The sequence below is a fragment of the Theropithecus gelada genome, chromosome 8 (assembly GCF_003255815.1).
Source record: "Theropithecus gelada isolate Dixy chromosome 8, Tgel_1.0, whole genome shotgun sequence".
Taxonomy (NCBI): Eukaryota; Metazoa; Chordata; class Mammalia; order Primates; family Cercopithecidae; genus Theropithecus; species Theropithecus gelada.
In genome coordinates, this window is record NC_037676.1 from 102,533,942 (window position 1) to 102,561,769 (window position 27,828).

At 40.7% G+C, this 27,828-nt stretch overlaps 1 protein-coding gene across 2 annotated transcripts in view; it reads left to right on the forward strand.

The window, feature by feature from the left end:
• The window catches only part of SPAG1 (sperm associated antigen 1), an 80,357-nt gene extending 54,980 nt beyond the window's left edge, over positions 1–25,377 (forward strand). For both annotated transcript variants that reach the window (XM_025395276.1, XM_025395275.1), the window contains exons 13-19: positions 4,192–4,344; positions 9,050–9,216; positions 14,633–14,765; positions 16,577–16,703; positions 22,737–22,901; positions 23,902–24,273; positions 24,380–25,377. In XM_025395276.1, the coding sequence (XP_025251061.1) occupies positions 4,192–4,344; positions 9,050–9,216; positions 14,633–14,765; positions 16,577–16,703; positions 22,737–22,901; positions 23,902–24,273; positions 24,380–24,511 (1,249 nt within the window). In that variant the 3' untranslated portion in view covers positions 24,512–25,377. The remainder of the gene's footprint in view (positions 1–4,191; positions 4,345–9,049; positions 9,217–14,632; positions 14,766–16,576; positions 16,704–22,736; positions 22,902–23,901; positions 24,274–24,379) is intronic.
• The last annotated feature ends 2,451 nt before the right edge of the window (positions 25,378–27,828 follow it).

Genomic DNA, 27,828 nt, shown 5'->3' on the forward strand with positions numbered 1-27,828 from the left:
TTGTTGGATACCAAGCCCGTGGTGATTTGCAGCCAACATCCTTTCAGCTCAAGTGTCTGTTTCTAATACATAACCCTTCAGACTTGTTTTAGGCCTTTCCACAGTGAGGGAGGTCAGGACATTTTAGTTAAAACTTGAGACCCCTAACATTAGAGCTACTGCAGAAGAGTGGATTTGTGTTGTCCTTACCTGAGATCCTCTAAGGCGATGAACATTTACTGGCTAAAATTGGCTGCGTTTCAGTGTAGACACAGGAGGAAGTCAAGGATGGGACTCCAGCCATAGTGTCCAGGGAAGCTAGAGTGGGGGCTTGTCCTAGGGGAGGGCAGGAGATGGCTTGCCTGAGAGGGAAGTGGACGTCGGTTTAGGTAGGTTGTGCTAACTAACTTAAGAGCTGTTTCCTAGGCAAGGAACCTGGCCTTGCTGGTTGGTGCTGACCTCTGTAGAGACTGATCTACTCAGATGTTTTCTTTGATAGCTGGCCTACCAATCCCAGTGTAAGAGAAATGGAGATGAGGCCCAGCAGGGAGTGATTTTACACTAAAGCAGTGATTCTCAATCTTGTTTAAGGCTAGAGAAGCCACTCTGCTTTTGTGAACATCTTTTTAGCTCAAGTGATTATATTCAAATAGATTGCATACATGTTAAAGGGAGTTTTTGTGTGTTTTTTTTTTTTTTTTTTTTTTAGTTTTTCAGTTAATTATCTTTTGCTCTTTGGAGAGTTCCATGAGGTGTTTTTTTTTTTTTTTTTTTTTTTTTTTGAGACTGAGTCTTGCTCTGTCCCCCAGGCTGTACTGCAGTGGCGTGAACCCCGGCTCATTGCAACCTCTGCCTCCCGGGTTCAAGTGATTCTCCTTCCTCAGCCTCCCGAGTAGCTGGGATTACAGGCACTTGCCACCAAGCCTGGCTAATTTTTCATATTTTTTGTAGAGAAGGGGTTTCACCATGCTGCAGGCCAGGCTGGTCTTGAACTCCTGACCTCAAGTGATCCACCTGGCTTGGCCTCCCAAAGTGCTGGGATTACAGGGATGAGCCACTGCTCCTGGCCCAAAAGTTCTTATTACCAGATAAGTGGTATCAGGAGTCAAACACTGAGAAAGAAAAAACTGGCCGGGCGCGGTGGCTCAAGCCTGTAATCCCAGCACTTTGGGAGGCCGAGACGGGCGGATCACGAGGTCAGGAGATCGAGACCATCCTGGCTAACAGGGTGAAACCCCGTCTCTATTAAGAAATACAAAAAACTAGCCGGGCGAGGTGGCGGGCGCCTGTAGTCCCAGCTACTCGGGAGGCTGAGGCCGGAGAATGGCGTGAACCCGGGAGGCGGAGCTTGCAGTGAGCTGAGATCCGGCCACTGCACTCCAGCCTGGGCGACAGAGCGAGACTCCGTCTCAAAAAAAAAAAAAAAAAGAAAAAACTTCACTTTTCTTATATATCAGAACGTTTTTGGTTTATCTAAACCACACCAAAAGTCTTTTGGTGACTTTCCATTGAGGACATTTCAACAGGCTAAATACAAATGAATGTTGCCTAGTAATTCTCTGCTTTTTCTTTTTTCTTTTCTTTTCTTTCTTTCTCTTTTTCTTTCTTTCTTTTTTTTTTTTTTGAGAGAGTCTCTATTACCCAGGTTGGAGTGCGATGGCATGATCTTGGCTCACTGCAGCCTCTGAACCTCCTGGGTTCAAGCGATTCTTGTACCTCAGCCTCCCAAGTAGCTGGGATTACAGGTGTGCACCACCTCACCCAGCTAATTTTTGTACTTTTTTTTTTTTTTTTAGTAGAAACAGGTCTTGGCCAGGCTGGTCTTGAACTCCTGGCCTCAAGTGGTCTACCAGCCTCAGCCTCCCAAAGTTCTGGGATTACATACAGGCTTGAGCCACCATGCCTGGCCAGTTCTCTGCTTTTTCTTATCTTTGCTACTCTAACAGTCTTGAAATTAGAAGATTCTTTAGGGTCTTAACTGTGTTATCTTGAATAGATAGCCTCTTTTGTGAGCTCTGCTTCAAAGGTTCTCTGTGCTTACTTTTATGTATGGGTGGTTTTTTTCCTTAATGGAATTTCCATTAATAAGTTCATATTCATTTGCAGGATTGCGGTTACAGAAAAAAATCTTGCATTTACTGGGCAGAAAGTGCTAAAAATTAAATACATCATCTCATCAATTTTAGATCCCAAGCTTGGCTTAAGGCCATCTTGAATAGATAAATGGCACCTTGGTCACTGGAAGTCTTCTGTGAAGTGAAGGTAGTCACATGGTTGTGACTCTGCTCATAGAGTTAATATTACCTAAACAATAAACTGAACTAAATTTAAGGCAGTGGTACAGGTGACAGATCCTAATACTCACGGATCTATTGTCTAGTGTTGAAATATGTTTACTTGATTTTAATTTTATATTTTAAATAACATTTACTGTTTAAAAAAAACCAGTTACCTATTATAGAAAACTTAAGAAAAAACTAGCACAGCACAAAGATGATCATTAAAATCAATCACAATCCTAACACCTAGGCAGAGTGAAATTGGTTATTTTTTCAGAGAAGTGAAGCAGATTAAGTTTAACAGCATTTCTAGAATAACTTCAATGATACGCCAGAAGGGCTCCCACAAGTGCAGCTGAGTATCTGTATGATGTGGGGAGTGGTCTGAGTGGCAGATGACTCAGAGTTCCTTCATTTGCAGTGGTTCTGTGTGTACTGCGTTAGGCAGAGTGTAGGCTCTTGAGGGCTCACAGAGAAGTTTGCCAAGTGCCTCTCATGACCCAGGTGTTCATCTAGGACTAGGAATATAGCGGTGCTCAGGACAGGCAATGCCCTTGCGTTCACGAAGCTCACCTTAGAAAGAACTGACCTGTGGGCACATCACTCCTCATGTTTCTGTTTCTTCACCCACATGATGAACATATTAATATTTATCTGACAGGTTTGTTGTGCGATTAGATGGGGAAGTCTACAGTGATTAGCACATAGCAGATACTCTGTCAATGTTTCCTCATTGCTGAATCATTATAGACAGGAATACACAGCAGATTTCTAAGACTATTGGAAAAAAAACAAGTTAAAGAAAGCAGCCCTTGCTCATGCTTTCCTGGAAAGTTAACTACTTGATATATTAACTGCTTATAGCATGAGCTGAAAGAATAAATCCACAATCTTCAATGTGGACAGTCTGGTGCAGATGCTAGTTAGTAGGTTATATAGAAAGGAGGCTCTTCATAGGATCTCTGCATGGAGGACTTCTTTGCAGCTTCTGTTGATTTTGTTAAAACCAAGAGTACTATAGTTTTCATTCATAAATACAGATGGTCCTTAACTTACAGTGGTTCAATTTACAATTTTTTAACTTTACCATGGTGTGAAAGGGATACACAACCACAAGGTTTCAGTCTTTAAGCATTGGTGATTCTTTAACCAAAGACTCTGTGCTGCCTTTTGACTTAACATATTTTCAGTTTACCATGGGAAAATTGGGACATAACCATATTGTAAATCGAGGATTATATGTACAGTTTTTTTATTGTTCTACTTCAGAATATAATGAAGTATATTAAATGCTGAAGTAGCTTTAAACACTTCAAACAAAACCAAAAAACACAACCATGAGATACATCTTTAGTGATATTGGAAACACTTCATAAGACTAAAACATGCAAGATGAAAATTCATGACTTAGAAGAAATCATTGTATGTTTAGTTCCTTGATTCCCTTCTGGTCTGTTTTTGAAGCCCTTTTGCAGCAAGTGAATCATAATAAACTAATAAGTTTTAGAGTGCCGATTTTCAAAATGTGATGCAACTTTTATGGTTCTGTACTTTATTATTAAATACATAGATGCAAATAAGAATTTTCTTTTTAATCTGTCAACGACAAGAATCTGTTGAAACCCTGCTCTGTGCCTTGTGCCATGCTGCTCTGTTAGGGGACTGGGGATGCCAGGGCATGCTGCCAGGGAGCTCTCGCCTCAGTGGGAGAGAGTAAATGCAGAGTGCTTTGCTATTGGTTTAAAAGAAAGGAACACAAATGTGATTGCTCTCTTACTCTGGATTTGCCTTTCTGGCATGTTGCCTGGTTCCCAAGACGAAGTCTCGGATGTGTACATATTTGAGAGTTCAGTACGCAGTATCTACTCACTGAAGTATAAACGAAAGACCATTTTTCAAAACAAATGGTATATAATATTTTTGTCTTCTTTAGGGCTCTGGAACTTCATCCATTCTCAATGAAACCTCTTCTGCGGCGGGCAATGGCCTATGAAACCCTAGAGCAGTATGGGAAAGCTTATGTGGATTATAAAACAGTGTTGCAGATAGACTGTGGTCTCCAGCTTGCAAATGACAGTGTTAACAGGTAATTAATCTGAGGCAGCTACCTAAAATCTAGTTGTTTTGTACTGTTTTTCCCTTCCCCTCCTTCAAGAACATGTCAAAGTATAGCTGTGTTCTCAGTTACTTTTATCGCCTCAATGATTGCCGCCTTTTACTCCATTACATCAAATGGTTCTCTTCCTTAACTTAATTTCTGACTCCCTCTTAATACATTCTGAGTTGTTCTATAATGCCTTTGTATTTGTTTTCTGATCTATTTATTACTGCTCAATCTATATATATATTTTTTGATCTTAGTAACACAGGATATAACTCATATGTGCTGCTTAAATATATGTGGTGATAAGAAGGTATTTACATTGCTATCATAAAATCAGTACTAGTAGCTGGGTACGGTGGCTGATGCCTGTAATCCTAGCACTTTGGGAGGCCAAGGCGGGCAGATCACTTGAGGTCAGGAGTTTGAGACCAGCCTGGCCAACATGGCGAAACCTCATCTCAACTACAAATACAAAAATTAGCTGGGTGTGGTGGCAGGCGCCTGTAATCCCAGCTACTCAGGAGGTAGGAGAATTGCTTGAACCCAGGCTGTGGAGACTGCAGTAAGCTGAGATCACACCACTGCACTCCAGCCTGGACAACAGAGCAAGATTCCATCTCAAAAAAAAAATTAAAATTAAATAAGTAAATCAATCAGTACTAGCTGTAGAGTAAGATCCAAAAATGTGGTGAAAACTGCTGTGTTGAATCCTCTCCTCCCACAGGATTTGCAGGTGTTCACTGGCACCATATCTGACAGTGGAAACATATCTGTTGTTTCTCCTGAGGAAAACAGCAATCTTCATGAGCCTGCCAGATATTTCTGTCATATGCCCTTGTAAATAGACACTTATCTAGGATGAATAGTAATTTATAATGGTGAAATAGCAAATAATTTGGATTTAATTTATATTATGACCTATTTACCCCCAGCATGAGAATGGGAAGGTAAAAACTTCCAGACTTCATCAATTGCTTTCCAGTGAAATTTGAAAAATTACTAGTTGGATAACATTTCTAGTTATGCATGATATTTTTTGATCCCATTTGCTTAAAGTATAACTTCTGAAATATTTATATGTTACACTGTACCCTGTCCTGGACCACGGCCTGCTCCCCTCAAAAAAGAAAAAAGGGGAAAAAAACGACATGATGTCCGTCTTTAAGCACACTAGAATATAGCTGGGTAGAAACAGTGTACAGCAGTTCATCCCCAGGCTGGGGGAAGGGATCACAGAGCGACCACGCCACCTGTGTCTGTATGGGCTGAACTTGTGGAGAGAGCACTTGAGGGGGCTTTGAAGGATGCCGAGAGAACGTGAAGAGACCTTAAACAAAATTGTCGAAAATGAGAATGGTAATTCAAGGTAAGTTTTAAAATCAGACCTTACCTTCCCATGTGGTCCCAGCCCTGCTGGAAAGATACATAGGCAGAGCTGACAACCGCTCTCTTGGTAGTCACAGGGAACCTGTCTGATCCCAGCCTGCCTAGAAGAAAGGGACATACATCCATTATCTGTGATGGGGTGAGATGACACTGAACCTCTGGCACCCACAGTCTCCTTGACCTTGAGCCTCCTTGGCCTTGATCAGGCAGTCTCACCTGGCCCTGCACAGCCACCCCACAGGGCGCCATCTGCTGCCTCCTTTTATGTGCCTGCAGGCCCTTTCTCCTTTTCGTCTTTGAATTCCTTCTCATCTATCAGGAGAGGACTTGCCTCCTCTAGGAAACTACTTTCCCTGATCTACTGTCTCCCTACCCCAGAGGTGCGCCTTAGGTTCCCTTTCTCAGTGCCCCCATAACACTGGGCCCTCTTTTATTACCCAGCTTCCATATTGTTTTTAAGTTTGCTGTCTCTCTGTCTAAAATTCTTTTCCTGTGGCTCTAGCAGGTGTTCCCTGAGGTCAGAAATTGTGTTTTTTCATCTTTGTTGCTGCACTGCCCCTATGTCTGCGTCCGGTAGACATCCTCAATAAAAATGAGTGCGTTTTCAAACAGAGAAGATAGGGTTCACTCCTTTGCTTTGGGGCATTGCTTGTTGCTTTTAATTCACCCCATCCTCGGCTTGGTAGTTTTCAAGGTAGAAGTGGAGAAAGTAAGATCTTCTCACAGTGTTAGAAGTTATCATGAAATGGAAAATGGGGAGACACCGGAAGTATCTGGCAGAGAGGAGGGCCTGATGAAAAGGCATTTTAAGAAGTCTAATTAATAGTAGGCTGAATGGTTGAAGGGAGAAATGGGTCTGAGAGACCATGATTACTGACATTTCTGACCTTTTTGCATTATGGTTTTTCTAAAAAATTGAGGTAGAATTCACGTACATAAAATTAACTAAGGTGTACCATGCAGTGGCATTTTGTACACACACCATCTTGGGCAGTCATCACTTCTTTCTAGTTCCAAAACATTTCCACCACCCCAAAAGGAAGCCCTGTACCCAGTAAGCAGCCACACCCCATTTTCCTTTCCCCCTAGCCCCTGGCAACCACAATCTGTGTTCTGTCTCTATGGGTTTATCTGTTCTGATGTTTCATCTAAATGGAATCATATATGGCCTTTTGTGTCGGGCTTCTTTCACTTAGCATGTCTTCAGGGTTCATCCACGGCATAGCATGGATCAGTACTTCATTGCTTTTTATGGCTAACATTCCATTATATGCATGTATATATCATATCACATCTTGTTTATCCATTCACTGGTTGATGAACATTTGGGTCATTTCCACCTTTTGGCTATTGTGAACAGTGCTGCTGTGAACATTGATGGACAAATTTTTGTTTGCATACTTACTTTCAGTTCCTTTTCGTATATGCCTAGGAGTAGAATTGCTGGGTAATACTATGTTTAACTTTTTGAAGACTGTATTATATTTGTTATATGTACTTAAGAAGGTTCATTTAAAGTAATTGACTTTTAAGACTCTTTTTTTAATTGAATGGTTCTTGTTGATATTTTGTTGATGAGGAGGCTTTGGTTTTGCCATATATATTTTTATATACAATATCTATTTAAAATTTTTCACTACTTCTTATTTGTGAATCCCATATTTATGCTTGCTTTTCCATCTGTTCCAGTTCATTATGGAAAATTAAGCAGCAGCAGCTTTTTTTGTTTTTAAATTTAAACATCTGTATTTATTTTGTTTCTGTCTTCCATTAACCATATTCCTCTCTTCCTCTCCAGGAATCTTATATGTTAAATTTCCCTGCATATACTTATTTATTCCCTGGCAACACATCATCTCTTTTCAGCTGCTTCTTCCTTCCTCTCTGCTGGTAATACAAGTTTTGCTTGAAAATTCTTTTTTCTCAAACTTCTTTTTCTTCTGCAATTCTGGGTGGTTATACATTAATTAAAAAATTTTTTTTTACCTTAAAGCATAAGATTCAATTATTATAACCAAAGATCACTACGGAAATTTAAGTTTAAGAAACTACAGGGAAAATATGTGCATTACATTTGTCTACATATAAATATAAAAGTTTTTCACACAAAAAGTATGTGCGACTAGATTTAACTAACTTGACTTTATTCTACTAATTGCCAGTAAACCAGTTCAGTCTTATGAAGCAGTTCTTTTTAACCAGATGTGTTCAAAAGACATAATTTTTAATTTTGTTTTTAAATCTAATTATGTCATTCTGTATGTTTAAAATAATGAATAAGTGATCACCGAGGACATTAATCTAAATTTTATGATGGCCATCAGTAAATGCCATTAATAAAAAAGCCCTTGTAGTAGAATCTAGTATCTTATTTTTTCATCCTCATTCATATGAAAAGAGAATAAATGGGGCTGGGTGCGGTGGCTCATGCCTGTAATCTCAGCACTTTGGTAGGCTGAGATCACCTGAGGTCAGGAGTTTGAGACCAGACTGGCCAACATGGCAAAACCCTGTCTCTACTAAAAATACAAAAATTAACTGGGTCTGGTGGCACATGCCTGTAATCCCAGCTACTCGGGGGGCTGAGGTAGGAGAATTGCCTGAACCTGGGAGGCAGAGGTTGCAGTGAGCCGAGATTGTATCACTGCACTCCAGCCTGGGCGACAGACAGACAAACAAACAAACAAAAGAATAAACTGATAATTATAGAAATGAAAAAAATACAGAGCAAGAAAGAGTATCTTAACCACATGTAAATGTTTTGAGAAAAAGCATTATTCATATGACAGCGAGCCCTTACCAGTGTTGGCAGCCAGTCTTGTACACCGGTTGTCAACCACAGTAGTTGGTAATGTGGTTATCATAATGTACAGTTTGGGCATAGAAATTCTAAAATACTTCTGATCATTCTCAAGAGTAATACATTATCAATTTAGTAATGATTTTAAATATTACAGGAGACATTTCTTCTAGGCCTCTTAAATTTTAGTTTTATTAACATATTTAACTTTCTCAAAAAATAAAATTTTATTATGTATACATTAAATTTTTTAACAAATTAAAAATGTCTTAATTTTTTGTTTTGATTAAAAAATAGTCTAAGTTGCATCATTTATGATAACTTGTAAAAATATTTTTGAAAACATTTTAGTTTATGTGGACAGAAAATGCTCAGGATTGCATGTTTTCTACAAGGAAGTACACATTTGCATAGCACTTGTAAATTTTACTCTTAATCTGACCTTCAGTAATATAAAAAGCAAACTAAATGATCAACAGAGAAAATTCATTTTCTCTTTAGGCTATCAAGAATTTTAATGGAGCTGGAGGGACCAAATTGGCGGGAGAAGCTGTCACCTATTCCTGCTGTGCCTGCTTCTGTGCCACTGCAAGCTTGGCATCCGGCAACAGAGATAATCTCAAAACAAGCAGGAGACTCCAGCAGTCATCACCAGCAGGACATCACAGGTGGGGGACGCCTACACTCATTTCTTCTCAAGGTTACCTTGAGCTGTGTGTGTACTTTCACAGTAAAGCAGAGAGATAAGAGCATTAATTCTAGAATCAGACCTAGGTTTAAGTGAAGTCCCTGTTCTCCCTCTTTGGCTGGTCTCAAACTCCTGACCTCAAATGATCTACCTGCCTTGGCCTCCCAAAGTGCTGGAATTATGTTCTCCCTCTTTAAAACTACATGGTCTTAAGAAGTTGCTGTATACCTCCTGTGTCCTACTAGTATACATGTAAAAGTGTTTTTTGTTTTGTTGTGTTTTGACACAGGGTCTTGCTCTGTCACCCAGGGTGGAGTCCAGTGGCGCAATCACGGTTCACTGCAGTGTCGACCTCCCAAGCTCAAGCAATACTCCTGCCTCAGCCTACTGAGTAGCTGGAACCACAGGTGCATACCACCGTGCCTGGCTAATTTTTAAATTTTTTGTAGAGACGGAGTCTCCCTATGTTGCCCAGGCTGGTCTCAAACTCCAGGGCTAAAGTGATTCTCCTGGCTCAGCCTCCCAAAGTGCTGGGATTATAGGCATGAGCCACCATGCGTGGTTTGAGGCAGGGGAATGTATTAATAAATGTCTCACAAGGAGGTTCTCAGAAATAAATGGAGATGTCTATATAAAATACTATATTCTGACTGTGTAAACCTGTAGTAACCTCTTAAACATTGTTAACATAACTAATAAGAAAAAGAAGGCCAGGTGCAGTTGGTCATTCCTGTAATCCCAGCACTTTGGGAGGCAGGTGGATCACTTGAGCCCAGGAGTTCAAGACCAGCCGGGGCAACATGGCAAAACCCTATCTTTATAAAAAATATAAGAATTAGCCAACCGTGGTGGTGTATGCGTATAGTCCCAGCTACTTGGGAGGCTGAGGTGGGAGGATCCCCTGAGCCCAGGAAGGTTGAGGCTGCAGTGAGCTGTGATGGTGTCACTGCACTCCAGCCTGGGTGACAGAATGAGATGCTGTCTCAAAAAAAAAAAAAAAAAAGTTAAATAACATGTAGCTCTACAGTAGACCCTATATGTGATGAGGCTAAAGAGTAAGACTGATATGTTTAAAATAATAAAATAAAGCCCCACAACATAAATATAGTCATGTGCTCATAATGGTATTTCAGTCAACAGTGGAACACATCTATGACAGTGATCCCATAAGATTATAATACTGTAACTTTACTGTGTTTTTACTGTACTATACCCTTACCATACCTTTTCTGTGTTTAGATACACAAATACCATTGTGTTACAGTTGCCCACCGTATTCAGTACAGTAACATGCTGTTACAGGTTTGTAGCCTAGGAGCATTAGCTTGCACCATACAGCCTGGATGTGTAGTAGGATATACCATCTAGGTTTGTGTAGCCACATTCTATGATGTTTGCACAACAGCAAAATTGCCTAACGACAAATTTTGCAGAACGTATCCATTGTTGAGTGATGAATGACTGTGTAATGCAGGTACTTCCTTCTGCCTTTATCGTAGTTGTTAAAAAATTAGTATTCCTTAGTGCCTACATTATTACTTTGAGCATAGTAAGTAAGCATTTAATAAATGTGACTTCACCCTTGCTTTCTGCTTTAAAGCCAGCTAAGGCCCCATTTCTCCCACAAAGCTTAGAAACTCCATTTGTGTCCCCAGGCTGTGCTTCATTTTATAGATGCCCTGAGGTTCCTGAGCCATGATGTCCAGATAGCTAGTGTTGGACCCTCATTTTCTTTACTGCCAAGAAAGAGCAGACAGGGGACGTCTGCCAAGTAGATGATGTAGCAGTCCCAGGAAATTCATGGAGATCTGTAGTTTTCTAGAGCCCGTTATTAATAGGGCCTGACACAAAGCATTTGCTCAGTAAATAAGAGCTACTTCTTACTAACAAAATGCATCTATAGCTGTGAGCTAGTACACCATAGCACAGGTATAATCAACAGTGTTTGAATTTTTCTGTCCGTATTTGTTTACTGATTGATAGTGAGAATGGATACCAAAGGTTTAAAGACACTGGAGGATAAAAGCTTGAGAAAAATTTTTCAGCAAAATCTTCCCTGATATTCTATTTCAGGGTTTCTATACCAGGATTGGGAAAGTACTATTTGACCCTATTATGTCAGAATTTTTTTTTTTTTTTTTTGAGACAGGATCTTGCTCTGTTGCCCAGGCTGTGGTGCAGTGGTGCAATTTTGGCTCACTGCAGCCTCAACCTCCTGGGTTCAGGCAGTCTTCCCACCTCAGCCTTCTGAGTTGCTGGGACTACAGGTGTGTGCAACCGTGTCTGGCTAATTTTGTATTTTTTATAGAGACAGGATCTCATTATGTTGCCCAGGCTGGTCTCGAATTCCTGGGCTCAAGCAATCCTTCTGCCTCAACCTCTGAAAGTGCTGGGGTAACAGGTGTGAGTAGCCTAGACTGTATGAGATCTTTTGAAACATGAAACATGGGCAGAAATATCTGTGATTTGAAATAAAAGATGAAAAGTAAACTAGTATTTTATACAATTTGTGCAGAGGGACAAATAAGATTATTGTTTACATTCTGAGTTTACATTATAAATTTAAGGGGCTGGGCATGGTGGCTCTTGGCAGTAATCCCAGTAGTTTGGGAGGCCATGGCAGGAGGATCGCTTGAGGCCAAGAGTTCAAGACCAGCCTGTGAAACAAAGCAAGACCCCCATTTCTACCAAAAAAAAAAAAAAAATTGGCTGGGTACGGTGGCTCATGCCTGTAATCCCAGCACTTTGGGAGGCTGAGGCAGGCAGATTGCCGGAGCTCAGGAGTTTGAGACCAGCCTAGGCAACATAGCAAAACCCTGTCTCTACTAAAAATACAAACATTAGCTGGACGTGGTGGCACGTGCCTGTAGTCCCAGTTACTTGGGAGGCTGAGGTGAGAGGATGGCTTGAGTCCAGGAGGCAGAGGTTGCGGTGAGCTGAGATTGCACCACTGCACCACTGTACTCTAGCCTGGGCGACAGAGCCAGACCCCATCTCAAAAAAAAAAAATAAAAAAATAATAAATTTATCTATCAGAAGATTTTAAGATTGCAAAATCCAGAAGTTTAATTTATGGATTTTTATTATATATCAGATTATTCCATAGGATAAACTTATTACCTAGGTTTAAAACTTCAAATTTTAATATTTTGTGTATATTTGAAAACTTGGTTGTAAGTAACAGAAAATCTGTTGACTTAAAAGTGTAAGGGACGGTCTTGGCTCATGTCACTGAAAGGGCCCAGAGAGGCTGTAAATCAGGCTCAGCTCATCGAGGCTTAGGCTGTAGCAGGAAAACAATAGAACTGTAGCAGTTTTAGGCTTTACATCTGCACATATCAATGTCCAAAGCGAGAGGGAAACCATTGCTTTTGATGGCATTAAGAATGAGGAAGTAGCCCAGACTTGGTGGCTCACGACTGTAATGCCAGCATTTTGGGAGGCCAAGGCGGGAGGATCACTGAGGTCAGAAGATCGAGACCATCCTGGCTAACACAGTGAAACCCTGTCTCTACTAAAAATACAAAAATTAGCCGGGCGTGGTGGTGGGCACCTGTACTCCCAGCTACTCGGGAGGCTGAGGCAGGAGAATGGCATGAACCCGGGAGGTGGAGCTTGCAGTGAGCCAAGATTGCGCCACTGCACTCCAGCCTGGGCGACAGAGCGAGACTCCATCTCAAAAAAAAAAAAAAAAAAAACACCAAAAGAATGAGGAAGTACATTTCCTCAAAGCCCAGGCTTTTTAATCTGTTATTCTATTCATCTGAATTGGACCATGTGCCCATCCCTGAGCCAATCTCTTTGATGAGGAAACGCCCCATGCACTGACTGGCTTGGACCTGGGGTTTTGATCAGTGAGGTCAGCCTTCCCTGAACACGTGGTCTGAATAGGAGAGGGGTGATAGCTGAATGAATACTGAGGTCCCGGAAACAGATTCTGAGCAGGTTGTCAGCGATGTTCACGGCAAGTTAATAGGGATAGTCTATAATTCTGGTAATGAGCAGTTCAGACTCTGATTACAGATGAAAGAAAGCCCAATTTATAATGCCTCAAGTAAGCAAAAAACTGTTTATGGGCACTTACTATGGACAAGTCCCCAGGTGGAGTGGTTGCAGGGATGGCTGGATTCAGGACTCAGAGATTCCAGTTCTCCATCTTGGCCTCTTACTTGCTCTGATGGCCCCATTCTCACAACATCCCTTTTTATCACAAGATGGCAAAATAGCTCCTCTTTTGAGCCTTAAATTCCACAGGAAAGAACAAGAATTATTTTACAAGAATCTTTCAAAACATTTTATCAGCTCTTATAGACCCATCCCTGAACAATTGGATTACTATGGCCATAGGACTGATGTGCTGATTAATAAAATGATTATCCCAAAAGTTAGGGCTGGGGTGAGGTTTGCTTCACTTAAACCAAAGGAGCAGAGAATGAAAGATATACAATTTCCCAAGGAAATTTGGGGTGCCAGATAGATGTTCACTTCAGGCGTTAAGAAGAGTGTTCGCTATTCACAAAATAGTTGCCAAACAGAACACTGTGGATATTTGTATCCCATTTCATTGACTGGTTCTGTCGTATCCAAGCTTAACCAGAGGTCTGAAGTGCTCCTGTACCACTGTAAAAGTGCTGTGTGAGGCAGCATAGATGGAGATGACAGAAAACACTGAGGGTTGCTAGTTCACATGTGCAGCCTTACTGGAGATTCTGCCTCTTGTCATATAGTCACCTGAGCCCTGTTAGCATTGTTTGCTCAATTCTCTCCATCTCTAAGGTGGTTCTGGCCTCTGTCACTGTCTTTAGAATCCTAGTAGAGAAAAGATGGCATGTCAAGATGGATAACATGATGAAATTATTACTTGTGTCTTTTTTTTTTTTGAGATGGGGTTTCGCTCTTGTTGCCCAGGCTAGAGTGCAACGGCATGATCTTGGCTCACCGCAACCTCCGCCTCCCAGGTTCAAGCGCTTCTCCTGCCTCAGCCTTCTGAGTAGCTGGGATTACAGGCATGCGCCACTATGCTGGCTAATTTTATATTTTTAGTTAAGATGGGGCTTCTCCATGTTGGTCAGGGTGGTCTTGAACTCCTGACCTCAGGTGATCTGCCCGCCTCGGCCTCCCAAAGTGCTGAGATTACAGGCGTGAACCACCGCACACGGCATTTGTATCTTATTTTCTAATTAGAAAATAATAGTATCATAATTCTATAATTACTTTTACTTATAGCCTATTTGTCATTTTAATTTGTCTACAAAGTTTTGTTCCATTTAGATTTTTGCTCTGCATGCTGTGTGGTCAAGTTAATTTGCAATAGAGGATTTACTTACAGCTCTACTTAAGGTTTCATAGAGGTCCGTGTACAAATACTTCCTCTTTTTTGTTTTTTTGTTCTATAGATGAAAAAACATTTAAAGCCCTTAAGGAAGAAGGAAATCAATGTGTAAATGACAAAAACTATAAAGACGCCCTCAGGAAATATAGCGAATGCTTAAAGATTAACAATAAGGAATGTGCCATATATACAAACAGGCAAGTTCTTTGTAACTTTATATATTTCTTATGTTAATAGTTTTGATTAAAAATATTTTAAGTAACTTATTAACACAAATAATTGCCAAAGTTTTTGTGATGGTTCTAGGAATTTCTATAGCAAGCTGTCCTAACCAAGGGTTTCTTAAAGAAATGAGACTGCAGGAGTTCTACAGAGACTGGAAGCCTGAGGTGTGGGCGGGATGGGAGGTCTGACATAGTATGTGCCACCAGGTTCCCAAAAGCGACTGTGGCTGCTTTGGCTTGTGCAACTCTGATTCAGCATTTCCTGGCTTGCCGGCCTTGTTGCAGCTAGCTGGGCCTGGGCATTGTCCAGTGTGGGAGGAGCAGGAATCAATGACCTTTCAAAATAGTGTCTTACGGAGAACACCCTTTTCCTTCTGAAGTGCTGCGGGAAGGCACCAGCGTCATTGATAGTGTGCAGCAGGAATGGGCAGACTGTTGCTCAGGTACCATCTTTACCTCGTGGTAAAAGATACCTATATAGAATATGGTGATAGAATATTGGACAAAAGATGTCACTAAATCCAAAAGATGTCACTGAATCCAACATGTTTTTCTGCCCTTCTCCTGTTCAGCCTCTGTAGGATTGGGCATTATTGGCCACTCAGTTTTCTGTGAAGACTCCTCCTCCTCTTGGCTGCAGAGGAGGCAGGCAGCTCATTGCCTGCTTCTCTTCCTCTCCCTCTCCTTCCGTAGGCTTTTCTTTCTCTAGAATTCTCATAGTTCTGAGGGTCTAGATCCTTTTTCCTTTCTACATACTCTCGAGGCCATTGCATCCTCTCCCCAGGTCCACTTACTGCCTTACAATGATGTCTCCCAAATCTCTGTCTTCCGAGCTCCAGACCGAAGCGCCCCCCATCTCTTCTGCACTCAGGGCTGGATATCATCCCCGACCTCCCTCTTCCAGTCAGCAAGCTCAGATGCTCCTACCTTCTAAATCCCAAATCCATCTTCAGCGTGACCCTGTCTCCTTGCCACCACCCTCCTGTTATTCCCTTGCTCTGGGCCATTTTCCTCTCCTAAATGTCCACAGCACCGTCTTGGTGTCCTTGCACAGCTTTGTTCCATCATCTCATTCTCCAAGCTGTAGCCAGAGGGACTGTCTCAAACATGGCAAACGTGTCAGCCCCTATTAAAAACCCTTCATCGGACTTCCAGTAAGCTCAGTTTATAAAGCTCAGCCTCCTTGCCATGACTTCCAGTGCCCTTCGTGATCTGGCCTTCCTGCTCATCCAGCCTCATCCCTGCATTCCAGCCATATGGAACTCTTCTTAATTCTTCAAGAACACCATATTCTCTCCCACCATAGGTCTGTGTACTCGCTGTGTCCTTGGGCTCCACTCCCCGCTACCTCTGTCTGAACTCTTCCAACCCAGTGCGTTTACATTGGATAATTCTTAACTTCATACTCTAGATTTTGACTTAAATGTCACTTATTCCAGGAAGTCTTGCCTGCCTGCTCTGCGCCTTGTCTCAGCCCCACTGAATCTGATGTAGTTCTCAGCCGTGTGCTCCCAGAGTACTTTGCACAGATTTTATTGTGTTCACTTGTTTTAATGGTCTGTCTCTTCCACTTGATTGCATCCTCCTTGAGGGCTGTGACTGTATTTTGTTTGCAGTTGTATCCCCAGTGCCATATAATTGAATCAAATGTTAAGTTTCAATGGAAACCGCAGTGGTATAGAAACAGACATATTGAGCTATTTTCTGATTTTTCTTAGCTATCTAAACTTATAGATATCCAATCTTTACCTTTCATAATACTGAGTTCCGTTGCATTATGCCAGAGCTCTCTGTTACTTGAAGCTGTGCCAGTTTGAAGAGGCAAAGCAGGACTGTGATCAGGCACTTCAGCTAGATGATGGGAACGTGAAAGCCTGCTATAGACGAGCTCTGGCTCATAAAGGACTCAAGGTGAGGAAATCTTCATTTTAATGCATAAACTTCAGTTCTGAACAAATCAAGTGGTTTTCAAAGGATAAATCTCCAGATCTTGGGATGGGACTGAGATTATTCTTGGATTTAATCCTAGAACTGTACTAACCAGTTCTAAAACCTTGATAGAGGCCTCAGATTTCACCCCTAACCATAATGCGAAACTAGATTGCTTCTAAGATTCCTTCCAGCTCCAAAATGATGATTTGTTCTCTAGTTTTCTGAGGAATATTGTTAGTAGGTTCATTTTAAGACACAGGAAGGTTTGGTACTGTATTACCAAAAGCTAGTGGTAATGCTGCTGGTTCCTCCAGCAAGGATTGGTGTTGGAGGTTGGGTGGGGAAGGCATTAGAATGGAAGATGGGTGACCCAGCGGAAGTTGAGAGAGACACGTCAGTGACTTGAAAGCTTATAGTGATCTGGGCCTTAAACCAGCTGATGGTCAGTGTAAGTCTGTAGAATGCCATTCTTCTCTAAGAAAACCATACCATTAGTTTAGAAGAAAGTGGACATTGTCACTTTTCTTCATGCAGATTCTTCTGCATGGAAATCCTAATGAATGAGTGTTCATATTTATAGAAAATAACATCACAAAGAAAAACCAGAACATACTGGAAAATAGTATTTCCTGAAATAATTTTCTTAAAACTCAATTTTATTAAGGTGTAATATGATGAAGGTCATACATTGTAAGTATGCAGGTCATTGACTTTTGGTATGTGCATATCCTCTTGTAGCCAATATCCCAATCAAGATAAAGAACATTTTCTTCCGAAGGTGCTGTGTGCTAAAAATTAAAAATAACATTTTCATCTTTCTAGAAAGTTCTCTGTGCCCCTGTACAATAAATCTCCCTCCCTCCGCCCCTACCCTCAGGCAGCCATTCATCTGATTTCTACCACTATAGATTAGTTTTGATTCTTTTGGACATTACCATAAATCATATAGAATGGACTCTGCTGTTTGGCCTCTTTCAGCATAACCTGGTATTTGTTTATACTGTGTGGGTATCAGGAACTGTTCCTTTTTATCACTGTGTTGTATGAATATATCACAATTTGTGTATATATTCACCAGTTGATAACACTTAGGTTGTTTCCAGTTTGGGGCTGTTAGGAATAAAGCTGCTGTGACATTCTTGTGCACATTTTTAATGGATGGACTTGTTTACAAACTGTACAGCTGGAGGCCAGATGCGACTAGGAGTGGGGATAGAGGGAGATGGTCAGATCCTGAGGGGCTTGGTAAGCCATGCTGAGGAGGCTGGACTTAATTCTGAAGGTGGCGGAGGCTCCAGAGCAGGGTAAATGGTGGTGTAATGAATCAGATTTGGGGACCTCATGGAAGGTTGATCAGAGGGGCCCAGGATGAGGAGGAAGGCAAGTGAGAGATCACCAAGGTGAGAAGCAGGTACCTGAAGGAAAGTAATGTCCAAGGAAAGGGAGAAGTATGTTAGCTGCTGTGGCTGCTATAACAAAGCACCACAGACTGGGTGGCCTGAACCACAGAAATCTATTCTGGAGGTGGGAAGTCTCAGCGTAAGGTGTTAATAGGGGTGGTCTCTTCAGAGGCCTATGTCTCTGGCTTACAGATGCTGTCCTCTCCCTGGGTCTCCATGTGGCCTTCCCTGCGTGTGTGTGTGCGCGCCCACATCTTCTCTTTTTATAAAGACACAGTAATCTTGGACTAGGTGGGGCCTACTGATTTTAACTCGATTACCTCTTTAAAGGCCCCGTCTCCAAATATGGTTACATTTTGAGGTACTGGAGGTTAGAACTTCAACACAGGAATTTCTGTGGGGACATAGTTCAGCCCATAATAGAAGAGAAGGGGCCAATTCATGGGTTGATGGTAAAGTTGACAGGACATAGCAGTCAAATGTCTAGGGGAAGTGATGAAGGGGATGCCTCCCAGGTTCTGGCTGGGTGGCTGAGGGCAGTGGTGTGATAGTGGGGAGCATTCAGGAGCAGGGCAGCTTGGGAGTGGGGAGAGGATTGTTTTGACTGATTTAGTCTGAGATAGTTGTTTTAATTCCGTGCCCATCACTGAAAAGGAAACTATCTAGGTTCTGCAGGGAGAAGAGCAGTCATGTTGCATAGGATAGCAAATGAGGACCACCCAGGTGCACCGCATGGCCAGCTTTTCCAGATCATAGATCCACTCTGGTTGCAGTGCAGTCATGTCTGCACGTCCTGCCAGGACCCCCGTGCTGCCCTGTGACCCCCGCCCCATGCTGACAGAGCCACACAGTGTCCATGTGACCCTAACACATGCCTCCCCACTGGCCCTCTTTTTTTTGGTTAGCAACACACTCACTTCTTAAAAAATTTCCTAGATGGTGTATGGCACCACAAATTAAAAGAGACTCATTGAAATGTACTCACCTCTTTGAGCTTAGTAGATTTGGTAAATGAGGATCTGTATGGCTTACGAGTTTACAGATGGCCAAACTCTTGGAGCATGTTTACCTCTTAGTGGCTGCCTGACTTTCTGAACCTGGTGAGCTGACTAAAGGTCAGAAGCTGCACCCTAATGAAAGACTGGACTTTAATTTGTGTGGGTATCATCATTAATACTTCATTGGACTTTTCTATTTCCTTGGAATGAATTCTAGAAATTGTATTATGATGCACAAGAATAATCCCAAATTTGAGTAATCCTATCCCACCAGATTATGAGGCTGGTAGCTTATAGCTTGATTTGTTGTCCAGTAATTTGAGGTATGTGCCAGGTGAATTTAATTTCAGAATTCAAAAAAATGTTTGAGAGAGACAGGGTCTCACTATGTTGGCCAGGGTTGGTGTTAAACTCCTGGCCTCAAGCAATCCTCCCACTTTGGCCTCTCAAAATGCTAGGATTACAGATGTGAGTCACCATGCTTGGCCTAATTTCAGGATCTTCAAAGGCCACAACTGCTTATAGAATGTGTCAGAACTCACGCCCAGGCCTGTTTGCCCAGGGTGACTGCAATGAGGAAGTGGCACAGGGGCTCACCATGGTAGGTGCCCTGCCTTTAGCTCCCAGCTCAACACTATGCTTTTCTCAGATCTTCTGTTTGTTTTCTGACTTTAATAGTTATTTTTAATGGTGCTATCTTTGAAAAATATGAGCTTTCTTTAATGTACAGCTATTCTTTGTAAGAAAAGATCACTGAACATTTTGCTTTTATTTAAAATTTATTTCTCTTATTGAGTGCCAATTATGTGCTACGTGTTAGGAGTATAGAGGTGAATAAAGACATGGTGCCTACTTAGGGAATTTACACCCAATAGAGGATGCTGCAAGATCCACCCAAAAGAGGATGCCATAGAGGATGATACATACAATTGTTATGTATCAATACAAATATCAAAAAGAATATCATAAAATAACTTTACTTTTATGGTTTCATCAAAACTATTAATGGTAAATATTATCACAAACGTGATCATAATACATCCCTTTTTAAAGGCCTAATGAGGTTGTTAGCAACTTTTATTGCCTTTCTTGTCAAAGCCACATTTTCTGTTTTTTTGTTGTTATTGATTGTTGTTTATTTTTGAGACAGAGTCTTGCTCTGTCACTCAGGCTGGAATGCAGTAGCATGATCTTGGCTCACTGCAACCTCTACCTCCCGAGTTCAAGTGATTCTCCTGTCTCAGCCTCCCGAGTAGCTGGGACTACAGACATACACCACCACGCCTGGCTAATTTTTGTATGTTTAGTAGAGACAAGGTTTAGCTGTGTTGGTCAGGCTGGTCTCAAACTCTTGGCCTCAGGTGATCCACCCACCTCAGCCTCCCAATGTGCTGGGACACACTTTCTGTTTGTATGAGCTCTGCTCTTCCCTCTACACTGCATGGCTGGGTTCTCTTCAGGTCTTGACTTCTCTGACACCTGTAACTGTAGAAAAAGGAGGCTCTCTTGTTAGTATCCATCTCAACCTTTAGTTTTCTTCATGGCATCAATGACAGTCTGTAATTATTCATTTGTTAACATGTTTTTAATTGTTTCCCCTCATAGGACATAAGCTTCCATAAATGCAAGGCCTAAGTCTGTCCTCCCTCGTCTTGTCCGTGGTCCTCTTAGCTCCTGGCACATGGACATGCTCAGAGACCATCTGTGAGTGAATGAGCCTGGCCCCCTCTTAGCTGCCTCCTTGCCCAATTCTGTCTACGCCCTTGCTGCCATTCTACCCTCTCTTCATGCTTGTCTGCAGTGCTAACACTTGTCAATGTGCACTTTTTGTTTTCTTATGTCTCTTCCAACCAGTCAGGCTGCTCTTTAGGCAGAGACTTTCTGGATTCATGAAAATGATCCCATTGACTCCTAGGGTGTTGAGCTTCCATTTCCAAGGCTGTGGCTCACAGGTCTCTATTTCCAGTCCTTTCCCTCGAGCTCCACACTGTGTAATCATCCACTTTCTGGTCATTGCTGTCGTGATCATCCCATTCTTCATTTTTGTTTTTTGTTTTTTTTTTTTTTTTGAGACGGAGTCTCGCTCTGTCGCCCAGGCTGGAGTGCAGTGGCCGGATTTCAGCTCACTGCAAGCTCCGCCTCCCAGGTTCCCGCCATTCTCCTGCCTCAGCCTCCCGAGTAGCTGGGACTACAGGCGCCCGCCACCTCGCCCGGCTAGTTTTTTGTATTTTTTAGTAGAGACGGGGTTTCACCGGGTTAGCCAGGATGGTCTCGATCTCCTGACCTTGTGATCCGCCCGTCTCGGCCTCCCAAAGTGCTGGGATTACAGGCTTGAGCCACCGCGCCCGGCCCTCCCATTCTTCATTTTTAAAATGGGAACAATAAAAGGTAATATTTATAGGGCTGTTGTGAGAGTAAAGTAATACTTGTAAAATGCTTAAAATGGTAAGAATTAGCTTGTATTACTTCCTCAGCTTGCCCTCCTGCTCCACTCCCTTGCCTTTCAGGTATGGCTCCCTGCCTAGAACACTTAGAATATACATACAGTGTCATTTTCCCCCCTAGTAGGTTGCAGTGCTGGTGTAGGACAGTGGTATCTGGAGATTTGTTATACTTTGTAAATAATTTACTTTTATAAATTAGAGCAGATTTAAGGTTATCCCTTTAAATATATCCCTCTTGCTCTGGTGTGTTGCTACGGGGGAGGGGAAAGACATGTGGGATTACAGCTAGGCCCCCAGGAATGTCACATAATCACTAGCTCAGCTTATCTGTGCTCAGCCTCTTGTGCATGCTGTTAGTGATGTGTCATGAATACTTAAAGAGGTTACACATCCTTGCAGCTCTTTGCCTCTTCAGTTTGGTTTATTCAAAACATGGGTCTAGTCTGTAGTTTAGAACATAGCTTGTCACAACAGACTGACTTTGGGGCATCTGTCTCTGCTACTAGATTCAGTGGTCATGTCTTGTTAAATGCCCTTTCTTTCCCCTCAACTTCTTCAATGTATTGTGTGACTCATGGAAGATTAAATGTTGACTCTAGCCAATTTCAAAGAATAAACAACCTGGAAGGATTTTATGGAACAAAAGTATTATAATAACTACCATTTGCATAGTCCTTTATAGGTTTAAGCCACTTATTATTTATTCATTTATTTCTTGGTACAGCCTTGTGAAACTCTGAATAGAGCTTTTGTTCCCTTTATGTTAAAGATGAGAAGACTGAAGCCCAGAAAGGTTAAGTAGGATCTTGTTTAAGTTTCATTGCTAGTAGGTGCTAATACAAGGATGAGTTCATTCTTTCATTTATTCATTCAGCAAGCAACAAGTGCTTAATGCGTCAGGGACTGGGAAGGTTGTGGTGATACAGAATTTAACTTGCGTTTTCTAACTCCAGATCCTGTGCTTTTTCTTCTATAGTAGATGTTCACTGTATTATGGGTTATAATATTTCAGCTGCATACTCACCCCTTAGGCTCACTTTATAAGAGTGGTATTAAAGTGGACCCTGCACACATACTGCACAACTCACTTCGTCAACCCCACTCCCACTCAGGTTACTCTAGGCTCCTTCTATTTATGAAAGTTATTTTCTCTTGTCTTCCTACTTACAGAATTATCAGAAAAGCTTAATTGATCTCAATAAAGTTCTCCTACTAGACTCAAGTATTATTGAGGCAAAGATGGAACTGGAAGAGGTAACTAGACTCCTTAATCTTAAGGATAAGACAGCATCATTCAACAAAGAAAAGGAGAGAAGGAAAATTGAGATTCAAGAGGTATTTGTATTTGATTATCTTTTAAAGTACTCTTTTGGGGACCTTAGACTGGATTCTAAGGTCATATTCCTATGAGTTCTAAAACATTTTTAATTTTTGTTTTTATTCTGATGATCAGTGACAAAATTTTAACCAGCAACAAAACGTCTCCTTTGCAATGATAGCCATTTATTTCCCAACGTGGGTCCATGGATGGTACTGGGAATCTCTGCGTTACTGCAGTTCTTCCTTTCTTTGGCCTCCATCTGTACTGCTCCCACTCCAAAGTACACTGGGAACCAACGGCCACTGACTTTGCTTCAGGGTACACCTGGAGAATCCTGACGGGACTGATTTTGTTACAGGGGCCCTGAAAACCTCACCTCATAGAGGTTTTCCAGATTGATTCAGACCTTTTTAGCACTCTGAAATATGACTACCTCATCAGAGATCTCAAACTATCTCAGGATCAAACTGCCTTTGTGATTCAGATAACTAAAATGTTTTTCTCTAATATTAGGGAAGAATGTTAGGCTGTGAATCCCTGTACATTCATGAATGCTAATACCCCATTTATAGTCTCACATTTCCACTAAGAGTAAGAGGCTAATATGTAAGAGAAGCTAGGAAAGTTTTTTTTTTCTCTCTCTTTAAGGAAGGAAGAAAAAACTGTTTTAGGATAATCGAGCAATGTAAGCTAATTTCTCTGTTAAAATTTATTGTGAAAAGGAGATAAAACTGATATGGGCATTTATACAACAATTGTATTTATGGGAAGGTCTAAAAATTAAATTTTGTTGTCATAGTTTCAATGTCAAATAATTTTTTAAAACTTTTATGAATTGGATCTTATACCCTAAAACTTCTCTTCCTAAAAAAAATTATTACAAATTTTTCACTTGGAACTGGACTACAATACAGTCTACTAGTAGTTTTCAATTCTCATTCTGACAGACGTACTTAGGGTATGTGTGGTGATTGTGGTTCAGTGTCACAATGCGTTTTTTTTTACCTCATGAAGGTGAATGAAGGCAATGAGGAGGAGCCTGGAAGACCCGCAGGGGAGGTCTCCACGGGATGCCTTGCTTCTGAGAAGGGAGACAAAAGCAGTGGGTCACCAGAAGACCCTGAGAAACTTCCGATAGCCAAGCCTAATAATGCCTATGAATTTGGTCAGATTATAAATGCTCTCAGTACCAGGAAGGATAAAGAAGCCTGTGCACATCTTTTAGCCATCACTGCACCAAAAGATTTGCCGATGTTGTTAAGTAACAAACTTGAAGGGGATACATTCCTCCTCCTCATTCAGTCTCTGAAAAATAATCTTATTGAAAAAGATCCCTCACTGGTGTATCAGCATCTTTTATATCTGAGTAAAGCAGAAAGGTTTAAGGTAAGTGGCTAAGTATTTTATTAATACAGATTGGTCTTATTAGGGTTTCTGTAACTTAAAAATGTTACTTATGCTAACATTCTTTTTCTTTTTTTGCTGCTTTTAGATGATGTTGACACTAATTAGCAAGGGCCAAGAGGAGCTAATTGAACAGCTGTTTAAGGACCTTTCAGACACACCAAACAACCATTTTACTTTAGAAGATATACAAGCCCTAAAAAGGCAGTATGAGCTTTAAATCAAGATAATTAGATTTCTTCCATGCATGTACGTGTTCCAGGCATGTTAATGAGATGGTATTGTAACAGAGTTGCATGGATAAAACCTGGCCTAGAAAAGATCTTTTGGTCTGCACTATAAAACATTTTACTTATTTTCCTACATAGAACATGTATATTCTACAATCTGCTTTTTATTAGTTGTAAATATTTTCTTATGTACCAGAGCCAAATAAGTATATTTGAAACTTGCTAAAAATGCATTTTAATTTATAATATACATATTATTTTAATTACTTGTTAAAATTTTGAGTTAAGTTGCATTTCTTTGGGCTATGAAGGAGTCCTCTTAAGTTTGATAGAAATGAACTTCTTTAACATTCTTTTTTAAAAGTGGAAGTCATTAACAGTGATTATTATATCACATATCCTGCTAAGATACATATAAATCCCATTTTGTACTAGTACTCGTGGGTTACAGTCAGTTGAAATGAAATGCAACACTGAAGTCTATAACAAGAAATGAAATATTTAGAGCTATAAGAGGAATTTATTTTTTCTAATATGGAAACATTGCCTAATAGGTAAGAACAAAAATTGCCAAAAATTTCTACCACTTTTTACTAGATTTTAAAAAGCTACTTTCCTTTATATATTGCTTATATAAGCAAAAAACCAACCACTGTATTAAAGCAAACTAAGCCTGCATTTATATCTGAATTATTACCTCCATATTTTACCAAATATTTGAATGTCCCCCTTTCCCCCCTTTTTTTTCTGCTTTTATGACTACATTTATTCCTTTACTGTAAAAGAACATGAAGAACTCATATATGTTGAAAGCTCCTTTGTTGACTGGGTCAAAGTGAAGGAATTTCAATCTCCATCAGTGTACTGTCATTTATTGCTGCGGTTTATAGTGCGTTCCCCCTTTCTGGAGCATTTTCTTATTCACTTAGAAGTGAAGATAAAAGTTAGTATCATGTTTACTATTTCCATATTCATTATTATTTTATCTAATCTTTTATAGTTACAGAATATTTTAACTCATCTTGGGTAAACAGTATCTTTCAAACTGTGCCATTTTTCTTTGAAACTGCTTTCTTTGTTCATAATTGAAAAATCTGTAATGGGACTTTAGTCTTCAAACAAAATTTCTCCTTTTTAATGTGACTGAATTTTTATAAAAGTAAATGGTGGATTGTTAGAAACGTATCCTATGTATGGAGTTTACTTACAGAAATGGGACCACTCTTTTCCTATACATAGCAACTTGAAATTAACTTTAGAGACATAAGGGAACTTTCTCTTTTGGTGCCTGACACAGTGACATTAATAACTGTAGGTGATTTTGTTGAGCTTTTGTGCTGGGCACTGTGTGTCACTTATCACACATTGTCTAATTTAATCTTCATAACTCTGCTACAGATGAGGAAACAATAGAACAGAAGGTTGTATAAATTAATGAGGATTTACAAATGTTGCAAGTGCTCTCCAAGATCCAAACCTGGGCAGTCTATCTTTTGAGTTCATATACTCTGTGCTGTGTAATGGAAAATATTAAATATGTGAATGGACTAATGGTTCAGGTCCTTATTCCTTAACAGCTACAGATGAGTAAAAGCAGATCAGTGAATGTAAAGTGGCAATTTTGGTATTTATAGTGGTAACACAGAGCAAGAGGAATGCCCAGGCCTGCCTGAGAGAGGGTTAGGAAAGGTTTCTTATGGGGCACAGTTCTTCCACAGCTTGAGTATGTCATATGGATAAGAGAAAAGGATGTGCCAGGCAGAGGAAACAAGATGCAAGGGTATCAAAGTGCATATTGAAGGTGCAGGTTGAATGAAAGTGTGAAGTTACTTGGCATGTTCAGAGAACTGCATGAATCTTAATATTACTGGAACATGTGGCTTGTGTGATAGCTGGATAGAACAGAAAATTGCATGCTGCATATAAAATGGCAGAAAATATCACAATTTTAATTATACTCTGGCATTCTACTCTTAACTAAGACCTGGTTTTCTTCCCCTTCTGGGCATACACAAGATTGTACTTTTCAGCCTCTTTGTAATTGGTTGGGGCCACATGACCACTTCTGCCAGTAGGGTTTAGGTAAAAGTGATGTGTCACTTCTGAGCCAAAGTATGCAAGATCTGGCCCCAAACCCTCCCTGATCTTTTCCCTTGCTACAGTGACAAGGCTTCCTGTTGCAGTCAGTGCAGTTACAAGATGACTGGCTTGGTCAGCCTGGTTCTTTGAATGCTGGTTTGAAGCAGGGTTCTGCCAGTCCATATTGGACACACAGAATGAACAAGCTTATGCTTTTTTTGTTAAGCCACTGAGATTTTTATTGTTGGTACTATACCCAAACACTTAACCTCTCAGTCTGTTTCTCTATCTCTTCTTTCTTCAGCCTTTAAATCTTTCCTGAGCTTCGACTTGTAAAGCCAACTTCAAACTGTTCATCTCTACACAGATGTCTCAGATACTGTAACTATACATGCCCTAAATGGAACTCTGTCCCCTGAAACTCAGACTTCACTTATCCCATAGTTCCACAAAAGGTACCACCATTCACACACTGGCCTAAGAAACCTGGGCTTCTAAACTTTCCTTGCTCTCAGTCCCCACATCTAATATTTCATCCTGGCAGAGATTTCATTACACAAACATGGAACACACACCCAAGATTAACTGCGTTTGCACAGGATGTCTTACCCACATTGTTTTGGTGTTTTTGAGTTTACTTGTCTGACATAAAATATCTGGTTCAGTTCTGTTTCCCACAGTGCTCAGCAAAATGCCTGGCATAATAGATTCAGTAAGTTATTCACTGAATGAATGATGCTTAGTAATTTTATAATGATATTTGTGGGTACATATATTACCTAAAGTATTTTAGTGGAATGTCAGCACTTGTTATATCTAATTGGTTTGCTGTAAATTGTGTATCTGGAAGGAGAAAAGTCTCAAAAGTAATTCCATACAGAGTGTGGGTTATTTAATCATCAGAGCTTAACTCATGCCTTAGGGACTTTATGAACAAAGTTTCTAGACAAAAAGGGTGAAAGACAAAATGTTAGAAAAGGAAAGGAAAGAAACTAAAAGCCCTTGAATTAAAACTGTGTGACAATTATTTACTAGGTGTAAAACATCCGAGCAAATCACAATCACTCTGGGCTTAAGTTTGCTTATTTTTAAATGTTAAGTAAATATCATCTGGGATGACAGGTTTGTTGCAAAATAACATGAAAATACTTCCTAAATTGCACACTTTTAAGAGACTAATATCATTACTATTTCTGGCTCGTGGGCAATGTGAAAGTTCCCTGTGTGC